Source organism: Enoplosus armatus, chromosome 10, assembly GCF_043641665.1.
Source record: "Enoplosus armatus isolate fEnoArm2 chromosome 10, fEnoArm2.hap1, whole genome shotgun sequence".
Classification (NCBI taxonomy): domain Eukaryota; kingdom Metazoa; phylum Chordata; class Actinopteri; order Centrarchiformes; family Enoplosidae; genus Enoplosus; species Enoplosus armatus.
The window spans coordinates 12,000,393-12,014,672 of NC_092189.1; the positions used below are offsets into that span (position 1 = coordinate 12,000,393).

Sequence of the window (14,280 nt, forward strand, 5' to 3'; positions counted from 1 at the left end):
TCGTGAAACGGAATAAAACACGGTAGCTGTGGTGCGAAAGAGATACCGGACCGAACAATGAAACGGCAAGTACTGATGTTAATCTCCATCTTCTGCCTCAGTTCTGTGATCGGGCAGGTCAGCTACTCAATTCCGGAGGAAATGGCAAAAGGCTCTTTGGTCGGTAACATAGCACAAGATTTAGGTTTAGATGTCAAACGGCTTAAGACAGGTAAAGCTCGTATTTATACGGGAGACAGTGTTCAGTACATCGAGCTGAATCGAGAAAGAGGAGTTCTCCTTATTAAAGAAAAAATAGACCGCGAAGCGCTCTGCAGACAGACAACGCCTTGCGCTTTGCATTTTCAAATCACGTTAGAGAACCCACTCGAATTATTCCCAGTTACTGTAGAAATAACCGATATTAATGACAATGCTCCAGTGTTCCAAAAGGAGGAGAGGAGGTTTGAGATAAGCGAGTCGGCAGTCATCGGCTCTAAATTCATGCTAGAGAAAGCGATTGACCCTGATATCGGACTGAATGGTCTTCAGAGATACACTCTCAAGCCGAGTGAGAATTTTGTGCTTAAACTGCATACTCAATCTGATGGAAGCAAAAAGGTAGAAATGATTCTACAAAAGCCGCTGGACCGAGAGAAAGAAGAACACATATCTTTACTATTGACAGCGGAGGATGGAGGAGAACCGCAAATGACTGGAACAATGCAGATTCATGTTACTGTACTTGATGCAAACGACAATGCCCCTGTCTTTAGTAAACCCGTTTACAAAGCAAGCATTACAGAAAACTCCGTAGTAGGAACACTTGTCACTAAGGTCAGTGCTTCTGATGCAGACAAAGGCTCGAATGGAGAGGTGACCTACGTCATCGGGAATAGCATGGACACTGTTTCAAAGTTATTTCACATTAATAGTGACGGAGATGTGATACTAGACGGTCGAATAGACTATGAAACAGAAAAAAATTATCACATCGACATAGAGGCGATTGATCAAGGCGGACTCTCGGATTCCAGTAAGATAATAATTGATGTAATTGACGTGAATGACAATAGCCCTTCTGTAAATATGATATCAACATCAGGCTCAGTACCAGAGGATTCAGCCCACAAAACAGTAATAGCTTTAATGAGTGTAAATGACCCTGATTCGGAAACTAATGGGAAAGTCCACTGTGCGATCAATGAAAATATCCCTTTTGAAATTAAATTTACATCAAATAATTTCTATAGTTTAGTGACAGACAGTGAATTAGACAGAGAGACAGCCTCTGAGTATAATATAACTGTGACCTGTTCTGATGAGGGAGTGCCCTCCCTCTCCAGCAGCGTCACTCTCACCTTACAGATCTCTGACGTGAATGACAACGCGCCTGTCTTTGAGAGGAGCTCATATGAGGCCTACATTGTAGAAAACAACACACCAGGCCTCTCTATATTCACAGTGAAAGCCAGAGACGCTGACTGGAACCAGAATGCGCGTGTTTCTTACATACTGGAGGACTCCTCTGTTAACGGAGTGCCGGTCTCCTCATATGTGTCCGTTAGTGCTGATAGTGGAGTCATCCATGCAGTGCGCTCTTTTGACTACGAGCAGATCAAAGACTTCCAGTTCCGCGTCAAAGCGCAGGATGGAGGCTCCCCTCCACTCAGTAGCAACGTGACCGTGAAAATAATGATCCAGGACCAGAACGACAACCCCCCTCAGGTTCTGTACCCGGTCCAGACTGGTGGCTCTCTGGTGGCCGAAATGGTGCCTCGTTCAGCAGATGTGGGCTATCTGGTCAGTAAAGTGGTGGCTGTTGATGTGGACTCTGGACAGAATGCCTGGCTCTCCTATAAACTGCAGAAAGCCACAGACAGGGCGCTGTTTGAAGTGGGCTTACAGAATGGAGAAATAAGAACTATCCGCCAAGTCACTGATAAAGATGCTGTGAAACAAAGACTGACTGTTATAGTGGAGGACAACGGGCAGCCCTCTCGTTCAGCTACAGTCATTGTTAACGTGGCGGTGGCGGACAGCTTCCCTGAAGTGCTGTCGGAGTTCACTGACTTTACGCACGACAAGGAGTACAACGACAACCTGACTTTTTACTTAGTGTTGGCTCTGGCTGTAGTTTCCTTCCTCTTCATCACGTGTTTAGTGGTTATTATATCGGTGAAAATCTACAGATGGAGACAGTCTCGCGTCCTGTATCACTCCAACCTCCCTGTGATTCCATATTATCCACCACGTTACTCAGACACTTTGGGGACAGGGACTCTCCAACACGTGTACAACTACGAGGTGTGCAGGACGACTGACTCCAGAAAGAGTGACTGTAAGTTCGGCAGAGCTGGTAGTCAGAACGTGCTGATAATGGACCCCAGTTCAACAGGGACGATGCAGCGGATACAGAGTGAAAAGAGCATCCTGGATGAACCAGACTCTCCTCTAGAGGTTAGAATGTTACAATTATTATAATTAAACTATTTTATTTTATATTCCAGTACAATCATTTTCAGTCCCTGCCGTTTCAGTCCCTTGGTCAGCGAAACTGCTCTTGCTTTCTCTCTCTCTTTATATTACTCTTTTACCTAAAATCTCTTCTCCTTCATTCACTCTGCAGATGATTACCTTAGTGTAGGACCAATATTTGTTGCCATTTATTCCGGGGGAAATATTGTGCTATTTGGCATCATATTGTCAATAAAACCGTGCCAACAGTATTTGCTGGGTGATGGTTTATCCGGCGGCCATAGAGGTAACAACAGAGGTAACAGTATTTTTTTCTTTGACTCGTGTAGTTTCGTGTTGTGAACTCAGTGGGCCGCTGTCGACCAGCGTCTTGGTGTTTGAATTTATATTTATGTACTAGGACATCCCCTATCCTCTCACAAGGGAGAAGGGCTCCGAAGCATAACGCACAGTCGACGGTGGGTGAAACACCATGCTCGGAATATGAAGTTGGAATAATTTCATCGTCAGTCATTGATTAAACATACCCCTCTGCATCTTTTTGATTTACATCGGTAACGCTGATTGCGAAAGGGACGAGAACACGTTTGTTTGGTTCGACGAATGAGCTTGACAGAACAATGAGACGGCAAGTACTGTTGTTTTCCTGGGTCCTCTGTCTCACTTCAGTGCTCGGTCAGGTCAGCTACTCCATTCCCGAGGAAATGGCCAAAGGCTCCTTTGTCGGTAACATAGCTCAGGATTTAGGTTTAGATGTTAGACGGCTACAAGCGGGTAAAGCTCGCATCCACACAGGAGACAGTGCAGAATACATTCAGCTTAACAAGGAAAAAGGACTCCTCATCATCAAAGAGAAAATAGACCGCGAAGCTCTTTGTGGACAGACAACGCCTTGCGCTTTGCATTTTCAGATTGCCTTAGAAAACCCAATAGAAATATTCCCGATTACTGTCGAAATCACAGATATTAATGACAATGCTCCTGTATTTGAAAAGGAAGAGAGAAGGTTTGAAATAAGCGAGTCTGCAGTCATCGGCTCTAAGTTCATGCTCGAGAAAGCAATAGACCCTGATATCGGACTGAATGGTCTTCAGAGCTATACACTAAAGCCCAATGATAATTTTATGCTTAAATTGCATAGTCAGTCTGATGGCGGTAAAAAGGTCGAGATGGTTTTACAGAAACCTCTGGACAGAGAGAAACAGGAGTTTGCATCATTGTTGTTAACAGCCGCAGATGGAGGAGAGCCGCAGAGATCTGGGACTATGCAGATCCATATTACTGTTTTAGACGTTAATGATAACGCTCCTGTTTTTACGCAAAACACTTACAAAGCAAGTGTAAAAGAAAACTCCCTCACGGGAACACTCGTTACAAAAGTGAGTGCCTCCGATGCAGACAAAGGCTCGAATGGAGAGGTTAGCTACGTCATAGGAAATAGCAGGAGGAGCATTTCAAAATTATTCCACGTTACTGAAGACGGTCATCTTATATTAAATGGGCCTATTGATTATGAAAAAGCCAAAAAATATGAGATTGATATCGAGGCAGTTGACCGAGGCGGTTTATCTGATTCAAGCAAAGTGGTGATTGATGTAGGCGACATTAATGACAATAGTCCCGTTATAAATATGATTTCATCATCAAGTTCAATAGGAGAAGATTCTCCTTCCAACACGGTGGTAGCTGTAATGAGTGTAAATGACCCTGATTCTGAAGAAAACGGGAAGGTCCGATGTGCAATTAATAAAAATATACCATTTGCAATTTCACCAACATCCAGTAGTTTATATAGCATCGTGACAGACGGTGAATTAGACAGAGAGACAGCCTCTGAGTATAATATCACTGTGACCTGCTCTGATGAGGGAGTGCCCTCCCTCTCCAGCAGCGTCACTCTCACCTTACAGATCTCTGACGTGAATGACAACGCGCCTGTCTTTGAGAGGAGCTCATATGAGGCCTACATTGTAGAAAACAACACACCAGGCCTCTCTATATTCACAGTGAAAGCCAGAGACGCTGACTGGAACCAGAATGCGCGTGTTTCTTACATACTGGAGGACTCCTCTGTTAACGGAGTGCCGGTCTCCTCATATGTGTCCGTTAGTGCTGATAGTGGAGTCATCCATGCAGTGCGCTCTTTTGACTACGAGCAGATCAAAGACTTCCAGTTCCGCGTCAAAGCGCAGGATGGAGGCTCCCCTCCACTCAGTAGCAACGTGACCGTGAAGATAATGATCCAGGACCAGAACGACAACCCCCCTCAGGTTCTGTACCCGGTCCAGACAGGTGGCTCTCTGGTGGCCGAAATGGTGCCTCGTTCAGCAGATGTGGGCTATCTGGTCAGTAAAGTGGTGGCTGTTGATGTGGACTCTGGACAGAATGCCTGGCTCTCCTATAAACTGCAGAAAGCCACAGACAGGGCGCTGTTTGAAGTGGGCTTACAGAATGGAGAAATAAGAACTATCCGCCAAGTCACTGATAAAGATGCTGTGAAACAAAGACTGACTGTTATAGTGGAGGACAACGGGCAGCCCTCTCGTTCAGCTACAGTCATTGTTAACGTGGCGGTGGCGGACAGCTTCCCTGAAGTGCTGTCGGAGTTCACTGACTTTACACACGACAAGGAGTACAACGACAACCTGACTTTTTACTTAGTGTTGGCTCTGGCTGTAGTTTCCTTCCTCTTCATCACGTGTTTAGTGGTTATTATATCGGTGAAAATCTACAGATGGAGACAGTCTCGCGTCCTGTATCACTCCAACCTCCCTGTGATTCCATATTATCCACCACGTTACTCAGACACTTTGGGGACAGGGACTCTCCAACACGTGTACAACTACGAGGTGTGCAGGACGACTGACTCCAGAAAGAGTGACTGTAAGTTCGGCAGAGCTGGTAGTCAGAACGTGCTGATAATGGACCCCAGTTCAACAGGGACGATGCAGCGGATACAGAGTGAAAAGAGCATCCTGGACGAACCAGACTCTCCTCTAGAGGTTAGAAAAGTATTACATCACACAAGCCATTCTTTATTACTTGTCATTACCAAACATTTTTCTCTAATACGCTAGTGTTTTGGTGACTTCGTTTGGCCTTTTCATTTTTCAGCACCTTGGACAGCAACATGTAGCATTTTTACATGCGCGTTAATCTGTGTGACAGATAGAAAATGGTCAGTGTTCACCCTCCGTACTTTGAATGTCGTTGAGATCATTTGAAATAGTTTTCTATACATTTAGATTTTTTTATTTAAGATACGGATTGAGAAGGAACTCTTATTGTAATTTAATTCCAACCTTTATCAATACATTTCTGAGCTTTTCCTATTCTCCCATCTCACAACACATGTTTCTGCAGTTTTGCTTTCTGAACTCAATGGGCCGCTGTTGCCTAGTCTGTTGCAGTTGTACTGTCTTTACAGCAGTACCGCCTCTTCATTTCGATGTATTACAGAGAAAGAGAAGGCGCAGACGGCATTGTCTTCGGCAGAGGGGCCGATATACACGACGAGGCAAAACTGTCATTCTTTCGCTTCAAATTTGAGGACTGTTTTTGCTTCATATTTTCTTTGAATGATTCTCTATCTTCCTGACGGATTTTACGAGGTTTCTGTTTCTTCTTGCAGGGACAATTTCAAACAATGAGACGGCAAGTACTGTTGTTTATGTCGATCCTCTCGCTTCGTTCAGTCTTCGGACAGGTCAGTTACTCTATTCCGGAGGAAATGTCGAAAGGCTCTTTGGTTGGTAATATAGCTCAAGATTTAGGCTTAGACGTTAAACGGTTGAAGTTGGGTAACGCTCGGGTTTATTCGGGTGATAGCAGAGAATACATCGAGCTGAACAGCGAAAGAGGAGTCCTCCTTATCAAAGAGAGAATAGACAGAGAGGCGTTGTGCGGTGATACGACACCATGTGCTGTGCATTTTCAGATTGTGTTGGAGAATCCGATGGAATTTTACAGTGTCACAGTTGAAATTACGGACATTAACGATAATGCACCAACCTTTGAGAAAAACGAAATAAAATTCATAATTAGCGAGTCTGCAGTTGTCGGGGCAAAATTTGTTTTAGAAAGAGCTGTTGATTTGGATGTAGGTATTAACACTCTCCAAAGCTACGTACTCAAGCCAAGCGATAATTTTTTACTTAAACTTCACAACCAAGCCGATGGTACAAAGAATGTTGAAATGGTCTTACAAAAACCTCTGGACAGAGAGAAAAACGAGTTCATTTCTTTGGCGTTGACGGCTTTAGATGGAGGAGAGCCACAGATGTCAGGAACAATGCAGATTGTCATCACAGTGTTAGATGCGAATGACAATGCACCTGTTTTTACACAGCCGATATACAAAGGCACTGTAGCTGAAAGTGCTGCAAAAGGTACGATTGTGACCACGGTCAGTGCGTCAGATGCTGATCATGGATTAAATGGTAAAATAACATATTCAATCACAAATACTTTAGATGACGTCAGGCATATGTTTGAAGTAAACGAGGAAAACGGTGAGGTTAGGTTGATTGGACGTTTGGACTATGAAAAGAAAAGAAATTTTCAGATCAATGTACGTGCAGTGGATAACGGGGGACTAACGGATTCTTGTAAAGTGATTGTAGACGTCGTCGATATAAATGACAATGAACCAATTATTAAAATCATGTCTAAATCAGCTATTATATCAGAGAATGCTGACCCCAATACAGTCGTTACAATGATTAACATCCAAGACCCAGACTCAGGTGAAAATGGTAAAGTTCAGTGTTTTATAAATGAGAATATCCCCTTCCTCTTGAAATCGACATCAAACAATTTCTATAGCTTAGTGACAGACAGTGAATTAGACAGAGAGACAGCCTCTGAGTATAATATCACTGTGACCTGCTCTGATGAGGGAGTGCCCTCCCTCTCCAGCAGCGTCACTCTCACCTTACAGATCTCTGACGTGAATGACAACGCGCCTGTCTTTGAGAGGAGCTCATATGAGGCCTACATTGTAGAAAACAACACACCAGGCCTCTCTATATTCACAGTGAAAGCCAGAGACGCTGACTGGAACCAGAATGCGCGTGTTTCTTACATACTGGAGGACTCCTCTGTTAACGGAGTGCCGGTCTCCTCATATGTGTCCGTTAGTGCTGATAGTGGAGTCATCCATGCAGTGCGCTCTTTTGACTACGAGCAGATCAAAGACTTCCAGTTCCGCGTCAAAGCGCAGGATGGAGGCTCCCCTCCACTCAGTAGCAACGTGACCGTGAAAACAATGATCCAGGACCAGAACGACAACCCCCCTCAGGTTCTGTACCCAGTCCAGACTGGTGGCTCTCTGGTGGCCGAAATGGTGCCTCGTTCAGCAGATGTGGGCTATCTGGTCAGTAAAGTGGTGGCTGTTGATGTGGACTCTGGACAGAATGCCTGGCTCTCCTATAAACTGCAGAAAGCCACAGACAGGGCGCTGTTTGAAGTGGGCTTACAGAATGGAGAAATAAGAACTATCCGCCAAGTCACTGATAAAGATGCTGTGAAACAAAGACTGACTGTTATAGTGGAGGACAACGGGCAGCCCTCTCGTTCAGCTACAGTCATTGTTAACGTGGCGGTGGCGGACAGCTTCCCTGAAGTGCTGTCGGAGTTCACTGACTTTACACACGACAAGGAGTACAACGACAACCTGACTTTTTACTTAGTGTTGGCTCTGGCTGTAGTTTCCTTCCTCTTCATCACGTGTTTAGTGGTTATTATATCGGTGAAAATCTACAGATGGAGACAGTCTCGCGTCCTGTATCACTCCAACCTCCCTGTGATTCCATATTATCCACCACGTTACTCAGACACTTTGGGGACAGGGACTCTCCAACACGTGTACAACTACGAGGTGTGCAGGACGACTGACTCCAGAAAGAGTGACTGTAAGTTCGGCAGAGCTGGTAGTCAGAACGTGCTGATAATGGACCCCAGTTCAACAGGGACGATGCAGCGGATACAGAGTGAAAAGAGCATCCTGGATGAACCAGACTCTCCTCTAGAGGTTAGAATTTATATTAGAAGCAAACCATAGCCACTTTCAATGTCCAGTACCATGGACAGAGACACAGCATCTCTCTCTATCTGTCTGTCTGTTTATCTGTGTATCTGTCTGTATGTCTGTCTGTCTATCTATTATTTTTGTGCAAGTAATAAGATCTCAAGCCGTATATATGAACTATTTCTGCAATTTCTTTTTACGTCTCTAAGTGCCGCTGTTGGTTAGTGTGAGGAAAAGAAGGACCTTTTCCTGAGTGAAGTCGTCCCCCGTCTGTCTGATGCGTTATTGGAGCACTATTTTAATCGGACCTATAGCCTGACAAATCCAGCCGCCCAGCACTCAGCAATGAGCTCATGATCAAATATTTGGTTGTTTTTTTGACGGTGGTTTTTGTTTTCCTATTCGGATTTTGCAGAGGCTCTCGTCATAATGGGTGTTCTTTGTTGTGCGTCCGAAAAAAGAACATCCTCATGGTGGCCGCTGCTTCTCTGCATCTGTGTCGCAGAAATGGCTCTCGGACAAGTCCGTTACTCTATACCTGAGGAGATGTCGACAGGCTCGGTTGTCGGGAATATCATACAGGACCTAGGTTTGGATGTTAAACGGCTGAAATCTGGGCGGGCTAGGATATTTACCGAGGATGGCAGTGAGTACATTGGTCTGAATGCAGAAAAAGGAACCTTGGTAGTGGCTAAAAGGATAGACAGAGAAGAACTGTGCAAGCAAGTGTCTCCCTGCTCTCTTCATTTCCAAATCATCCTAGAAAACCCAATGGAGTTGCATCGAATTGATGTAGAGATTACAGATATTAATGATAATGCACCGTTTTTTTCCAAAAAGGAATATAGTTTCCAGGTTAGTGAATCTGCCTCACTAGGGGCTCGCTATTCGCTTGAGAGTGCCAGAGACCCCGATGTAGCACACAACACCATTCAAACATACAAACTCAACCCTACCGATAATTTCAAATTGAATGTTGTTTCTCGGCCTGATGGAACAAAATATATTGAAATGGTTCTTCACACGTCGCTTGACAGAGAAAAACAAGAAGAGCATAAATTAACTCTGACAGCATTTGACGGCGGTAATCCTCAGAAATCAGGTTCTGTCAAAATAAATGTCGTTGTTTTGGATGCAAATGACAATGCACCAGTATTCAGTCAGTCTGTTTACAGAGTAACAGTTCCCGAAAACGAGTCTAGGGGCACTGCTATTTTAACAGTCAGTGCCACTGATAATGATAAAGGAGCAAACGAAGAGGTGGTGTATTCGTTCTCCCAGCACACCGATAGTGCATCATCACTGTTTAATATGGATCCCCATACCGGCGAAATGACTGTAATTGGTGTGTTAGATTACGAAAAAGCGAAACATTATGAAATAGACATTGAAGCTACAGACAAAGGAGGGTTGACAGACACAAGTAAAGTGCTAATTGAGGTGACCGACCTAAATGATAATGCCCCTGTCATAAGCATAATTTCCCTCTCCAATCCCATACCAGAGGATTCGGCTCCAGATACTATTATAGCAATGCTTAATATCAAAGACTTGGACTCAGGTAAAAATGGCCAAGTTAAGTGTTTCATTAGCCCAGATTTACCTTTCAAAATCAAATCATCATCGACTAATTTTTATAGCCTGATGTCTGACGATGATTTGGACCGTGAAACAGTGCCGGAATATAATGTAACAATAACAGCAATGGACGAGGGCTCACCTCCTTATGCTACAAACAAGACTATTCATTTGAAAATATCGGACGTAAACGACTACGCCCCGATGTTCCCACGACCATTTCTGACTGCTTTCGTCACTGAAAATAATTCACCTGGTATGTCACTCCTCTCTGTCAAAGCCAGTGACAAAGACTCTGGCAACAATGCGCGCATTTCTTACTTCCTTGAAGATAGCCAACTGAATGGGATGTCAGCCTCCACTTATTTTTCAGTGAATGCAGAGAGTGGAGAGATACTTGCTGTGCGTTCCTTCGACTTTGAGCAAACAAAAGAGTTCCATATCCGCGTCAAAGCGCAGGATGGAGGCTCCCCTCCACTCAGTGGCAACGTGACCGTGAAAATAATGATCCAGGACCAGAACGACAACCCCCCTCAGGTTCTGTACCCAGTCCAGACTGGGGGCTCTCTGGTGGCCGAAATGGTGCCTCGTTCAGCAGATGTGGGCTATCTGGTCAGTAAAGTGGTGGCTGTTGATGTGGACTCTGGACAGAATGCCTGGCTCTCCTATAAACTGCAGAAAGCCACAGACAGGGCGCTGTTTGAAGTGGGCTTACAGAATGGAGAAATAAGAACTATCCGCCAAGTCACTGATAAAGATGCTGTGAAACAAAGACTGACTGTTATAGTGGAGGACAACGGGCAGCCCTCTCGTTCAGCTACAGTCATTGTTAACGTGGCGGTGGCGGACAGCTTCCCTGAAGTGCTGTCGGAGTTCACTGACTTTACTCACGACAAGGAGTACAATGACACCCTGACTTTTTACTTAGTGTTGGCTCTGGCTGTAGTTTCCTTCCTCTTCATCACGTGTTTAGTGGTTATTATATCGGTGAAAATCTACAGATGGAGACGCGAGCGCCTGTTTTACAAATCCAATGGGAATCTTCCTGTTATTCCGTATTACCCGCCCCTTTACGCAGACGTAGGAGGAACCGGAACGTTGAAGCAGGCGTTCAATTATGAGGTGTACGGAACTACTGACTCCCGGAAGAGTGATATAAAGTGCTCCCGACCCTTCAGTCAGAGCACTCTGAGTGTTGACCATACTGCTTCCAGGACAGTGCCACGGCATAAAACAGAGTCAGAAAATATGCTCATAGAGGTGAGATCCCCTGCGTCCTTGCTTCCTTAAAACCATTGTTCCCATATGTTTTGTTTGTTTTGTGTGTGTTTTTTTTATCAGTACAGTTTAGCCACTGCCCACTCATTATGTGGGTAGTTCTGTATAAGTACTGACTCAAAGGTCATACTCAGACTGCAGACTATTCTTATTGTGCTAAAAGTAGTCAACAAGCATTTTGTCTCTTTGTATCACACAATTTATCTTGTGGATCATCAGGTTTTCTGTCACTGCAAGCATCAACATGGTTCAACTGTTTATTGTGCCCTCTTTCATTCCCTGTAGCTGCCCAACTTTGCCCCAAAAAGAATGTAATTGTTTTGGTTCACCCACAAAACCCTGGTTTTGTGTTTCGCTCAGTATTCAAACTGCATCCATTAATGTTCCGTATACTTAATGCACATACTCAAACACTGTTGTTGACTCTCTAGCGTGCTTTGTACATGATGGTGTAGATGCTACACCTGTGTCTACCTGTGTGTTTTTTTGCAAGGCACACTTTGTCAGATATTTGTTATTTTTGCTTTATGACTCTACAGCCTCCTTGACGTATTGGCATATTTTTTTTGCTTTTGATTTTCTTTGATATTCATATTGATTCATTTATCATATAGTGCTGGCAATTATATGCGACATCTTGCATTGAAACATGATGTTATGTGCAGACAAACCAAGTAGAAACATGTAGTTACCTATGTGTAGATCCCTTTCCACATTGACAGACTGACTTAGACATACTGTATGTGTGAGAGAACAATACAGAAGCTACAGTGAAAGAAAACAATTCTGGGCTTCATCCCTACTAAAGTACTGCTACAGATTACTCCTGCAGAAACACACAACCACGCAGTGTACTACTTTTTCAGTGACCTAGTTCCCTTCATAACACGGTGCAGCCATAGGCATAGGGCTACACACAGAGAGAAAAGGAGCAGGGATGGATGCAGGCAAACTATAACAAAGGTAGTTAATGCAAATCAATAAAAATTACAAAGAGTGACACAATAGGAATCATTAAGAGGTTTGAAATGTGGTAGAGGGGAAGAGGGAACAGTCACTACTGGTGTAGGGAAGATTGAGAACGAGGGAGAGAAGCAGTGTGATGGAGAGGAAGAGAGAGGCAGCGGGGGAGGGGAAGAGGCACGTGGTAACCAGCACAGTCTCCACCATCCCTGTGCAGCTTTCGTGTTAGTGATGCACGGCAGCCATTTTGATCTGCAGCCCTCTTTGTCTGCTGAGATAGGGGGCTCAGGGAAGTCTTATGTGTGAAACAGCTGTGTCAGGCTACTGACACACTGTCAAGGACACAGACAACATGAGATATTTCTTGTTGAAATAAAAAGGAATGGGAGACAAGAGATAATGAGAGAGAGAGAGAGAGAGAGAGAGAGAGATCTGCATTAGTTATATAACAAATGACCAGGGGATGTCAGAAATCAGTACAGAGACTGAATGTGTTTGAACGGAAAAATGTAACGACAAAGAAAAACTGACCAATAATGTATTGAAATCTAGCAAACCACAAAGTCGTGTTTTTAATCAGCATCATGTAAACACACAATAAGTTACACAGTAACAGACTAGATTTGCCACCTCCTTTATCAGTTTCCACCTGAGGGTTTTCATTATATGCTGAATATGAAAGCAGTGTGTTGTGTTTTTTAAATGACAGTGTGGTCAACTGGCCACAAATAACGCTGTTATTATACTGATGCCTGTGGTGAGGAAAATAAAGGCATGTGTGTTTGATATCTTTTTAAATTTAGTGAAAATAACACTTAGATAAAAGCCACATAAAGCTTCTTTTCAACATCCAGCCTGATGCAAGAGTGATGATTCAATGCTTGATTGTTGTGGTTGAAGACAGTCTGTCTGCAGTTATGTTTGCTCAGTTTTTTTCCAGTATCAGAGGAAGCATTAGATCAACTAGTGTGCCTGGTCTGGTCACTCTGGGTGGTGTATGTGTCTGTATGATGTTCAGGGTGTGTTCATGTGAAAATAGAAACTACAAGGCAGAAACCCAGGTTAATGGTGTTAACTCCCATATCCGCTGGAAGTAGTCTGTCATCATTATCAGCCCACATCTGTGTCTGCTTTACCTGTCTCAACTGTGTTTAAACCATTATGTCTCATTTTCTCAGGTCTGTTAGAGGTGAAGGTTTTTACTGAGTACCATAAATTCTTTTGGCCAGTGTCTCCATAGGGGTCAAAGCTCACAGAAAAGTCTTTGATAGCAACTAAATGGTTCAGCCTGTTTCGTACCCTGTACCCCTTCAACGTGTTGTTATTTTATCGTTCTCTTGTCTAAGAAACCTACCTTGGAGCTGTCATCATTCATTTTGGATCTTACACAAAGCCCCAATCATGAGTTTGCTAAACTTGTTACTGACCACAAAACTATAAGCATGTGCAGAAGCTCCTGGTTCCCACAGGCCCTAGCTCTTGTTTAAGTGTCCCGCCCTCCTAGCCAGGCTGTCTGGTGAGCAGCTGTGTGTCCATGTGTATGCCGGTGGGGCTCAGCAACACGCTGTGCACCGTGTGTGTTTGGGGATGTGGTTAATGTTTGTACTATAACCTCTCATTATATTTTTGTTTACAAAATATCTGAGACCCACAGAGAAGACATTAATACAGTAAGCATGATATCAACAGAAAAAAAAAAATAATATGTGCATAGCTCCAGTGCATAATGCTTTCTCCATCTGATGACTGCTGTTGCCTGTCCCTCTGGGACTGTTGTTTGGTTGCTTTATACAAAAGGGCGCATTTAAACTCGTACAGGATAGGGCCAAACTGTTAGAGAGCATCCTTAAGCAGTGTGGATGCTTGCTGGAGAGGAGCTTGAAGCTTCAGTTTAGTTTAGCTAAGTGTCAAGAACACAAAACTATTCTGTAGCTGACCCCAACTTTGTCTTTCACTGTGGAAGGAGGGCAAGCCTG

The 14,280-nt window shown here is 43.9% G+C and overlaps 4 protein-coding genes across 4 annotated transcripts; all 4 read left to right on the forward strand.

Moving 5' to 3' along the window:
• Positions 1-75: 75 nt before the first annotated feature.
• Positions 76-2,626, forward strand: LOC139291796 (protocadherin gamma-A7-like). Its single transcript, XM_070913903.1, has 3 exons — positions 76-386; positions 1,671-2,439; positions 2,609-2,626. The coding sequence occupies exons 1-3, from the start codon at positions 76-78 to the stop codon at positions 2,624-2,626; spliced, it is 1,098 nt and encodes a 365-aa protein (XP_070770004.1).
• Positions 2,627-2,719: 93 nt separating this feature from the next.
• Positions 2,720-5,661, forward strand: LOC139291797 (protocadherin gamma-A7-like). Its single transcript, XM_070913905.1, has 4 exons — positions 2,720-2,755; positions 3,138-3,407; positions 4,692-5,459; positions 5,626-5,661. Exons 1-4 carry the CDS (start codon positions 2,720-2,722, stop codon positions 5,659-5,661), a joined length of 1,110 nt encoding a protein of 369 aa, XP_070770006.1.
• Positions 5,662-6,103: 442 nt separating this feature from the next.
• Positions 6,104-8,518, forward strand: LOC139291798 (protocadherin gamma-A7-like). Its single transcript, XM_070913906.1, has 2 exons — positions 6,104-6,435; positions 7,723-8,518. The coding sequence occupies exons 1-2, from the start codon at positions 6,104-6,106 to the stop codon at positions 8,516-8,518; spliced, it is 1,128 nt and encodes a 375-aa protein (XP_070770007.1).
• Positions 8,519-8,992: 474 nt separating this feature from the next.
• On the forward strand, positions 8,993-11,353 carry LOC139291799 (protocadherin gamma-A7-like). Its single transcript, XM_070913907.1, has 2 exons — positions 8,993-9,269; positions 10,557-11,353. The coding sequence occupies exons 1-2, from the start codon at positions 8,993-8,995 to the stop codon at positions 11,351-11,353; spliced, it is 1,074 nt and encodes a 357-aa protein (XP_070770008.1).
• Positions 11,354-14,280: the final 2,927 nt, after the last annotated feature.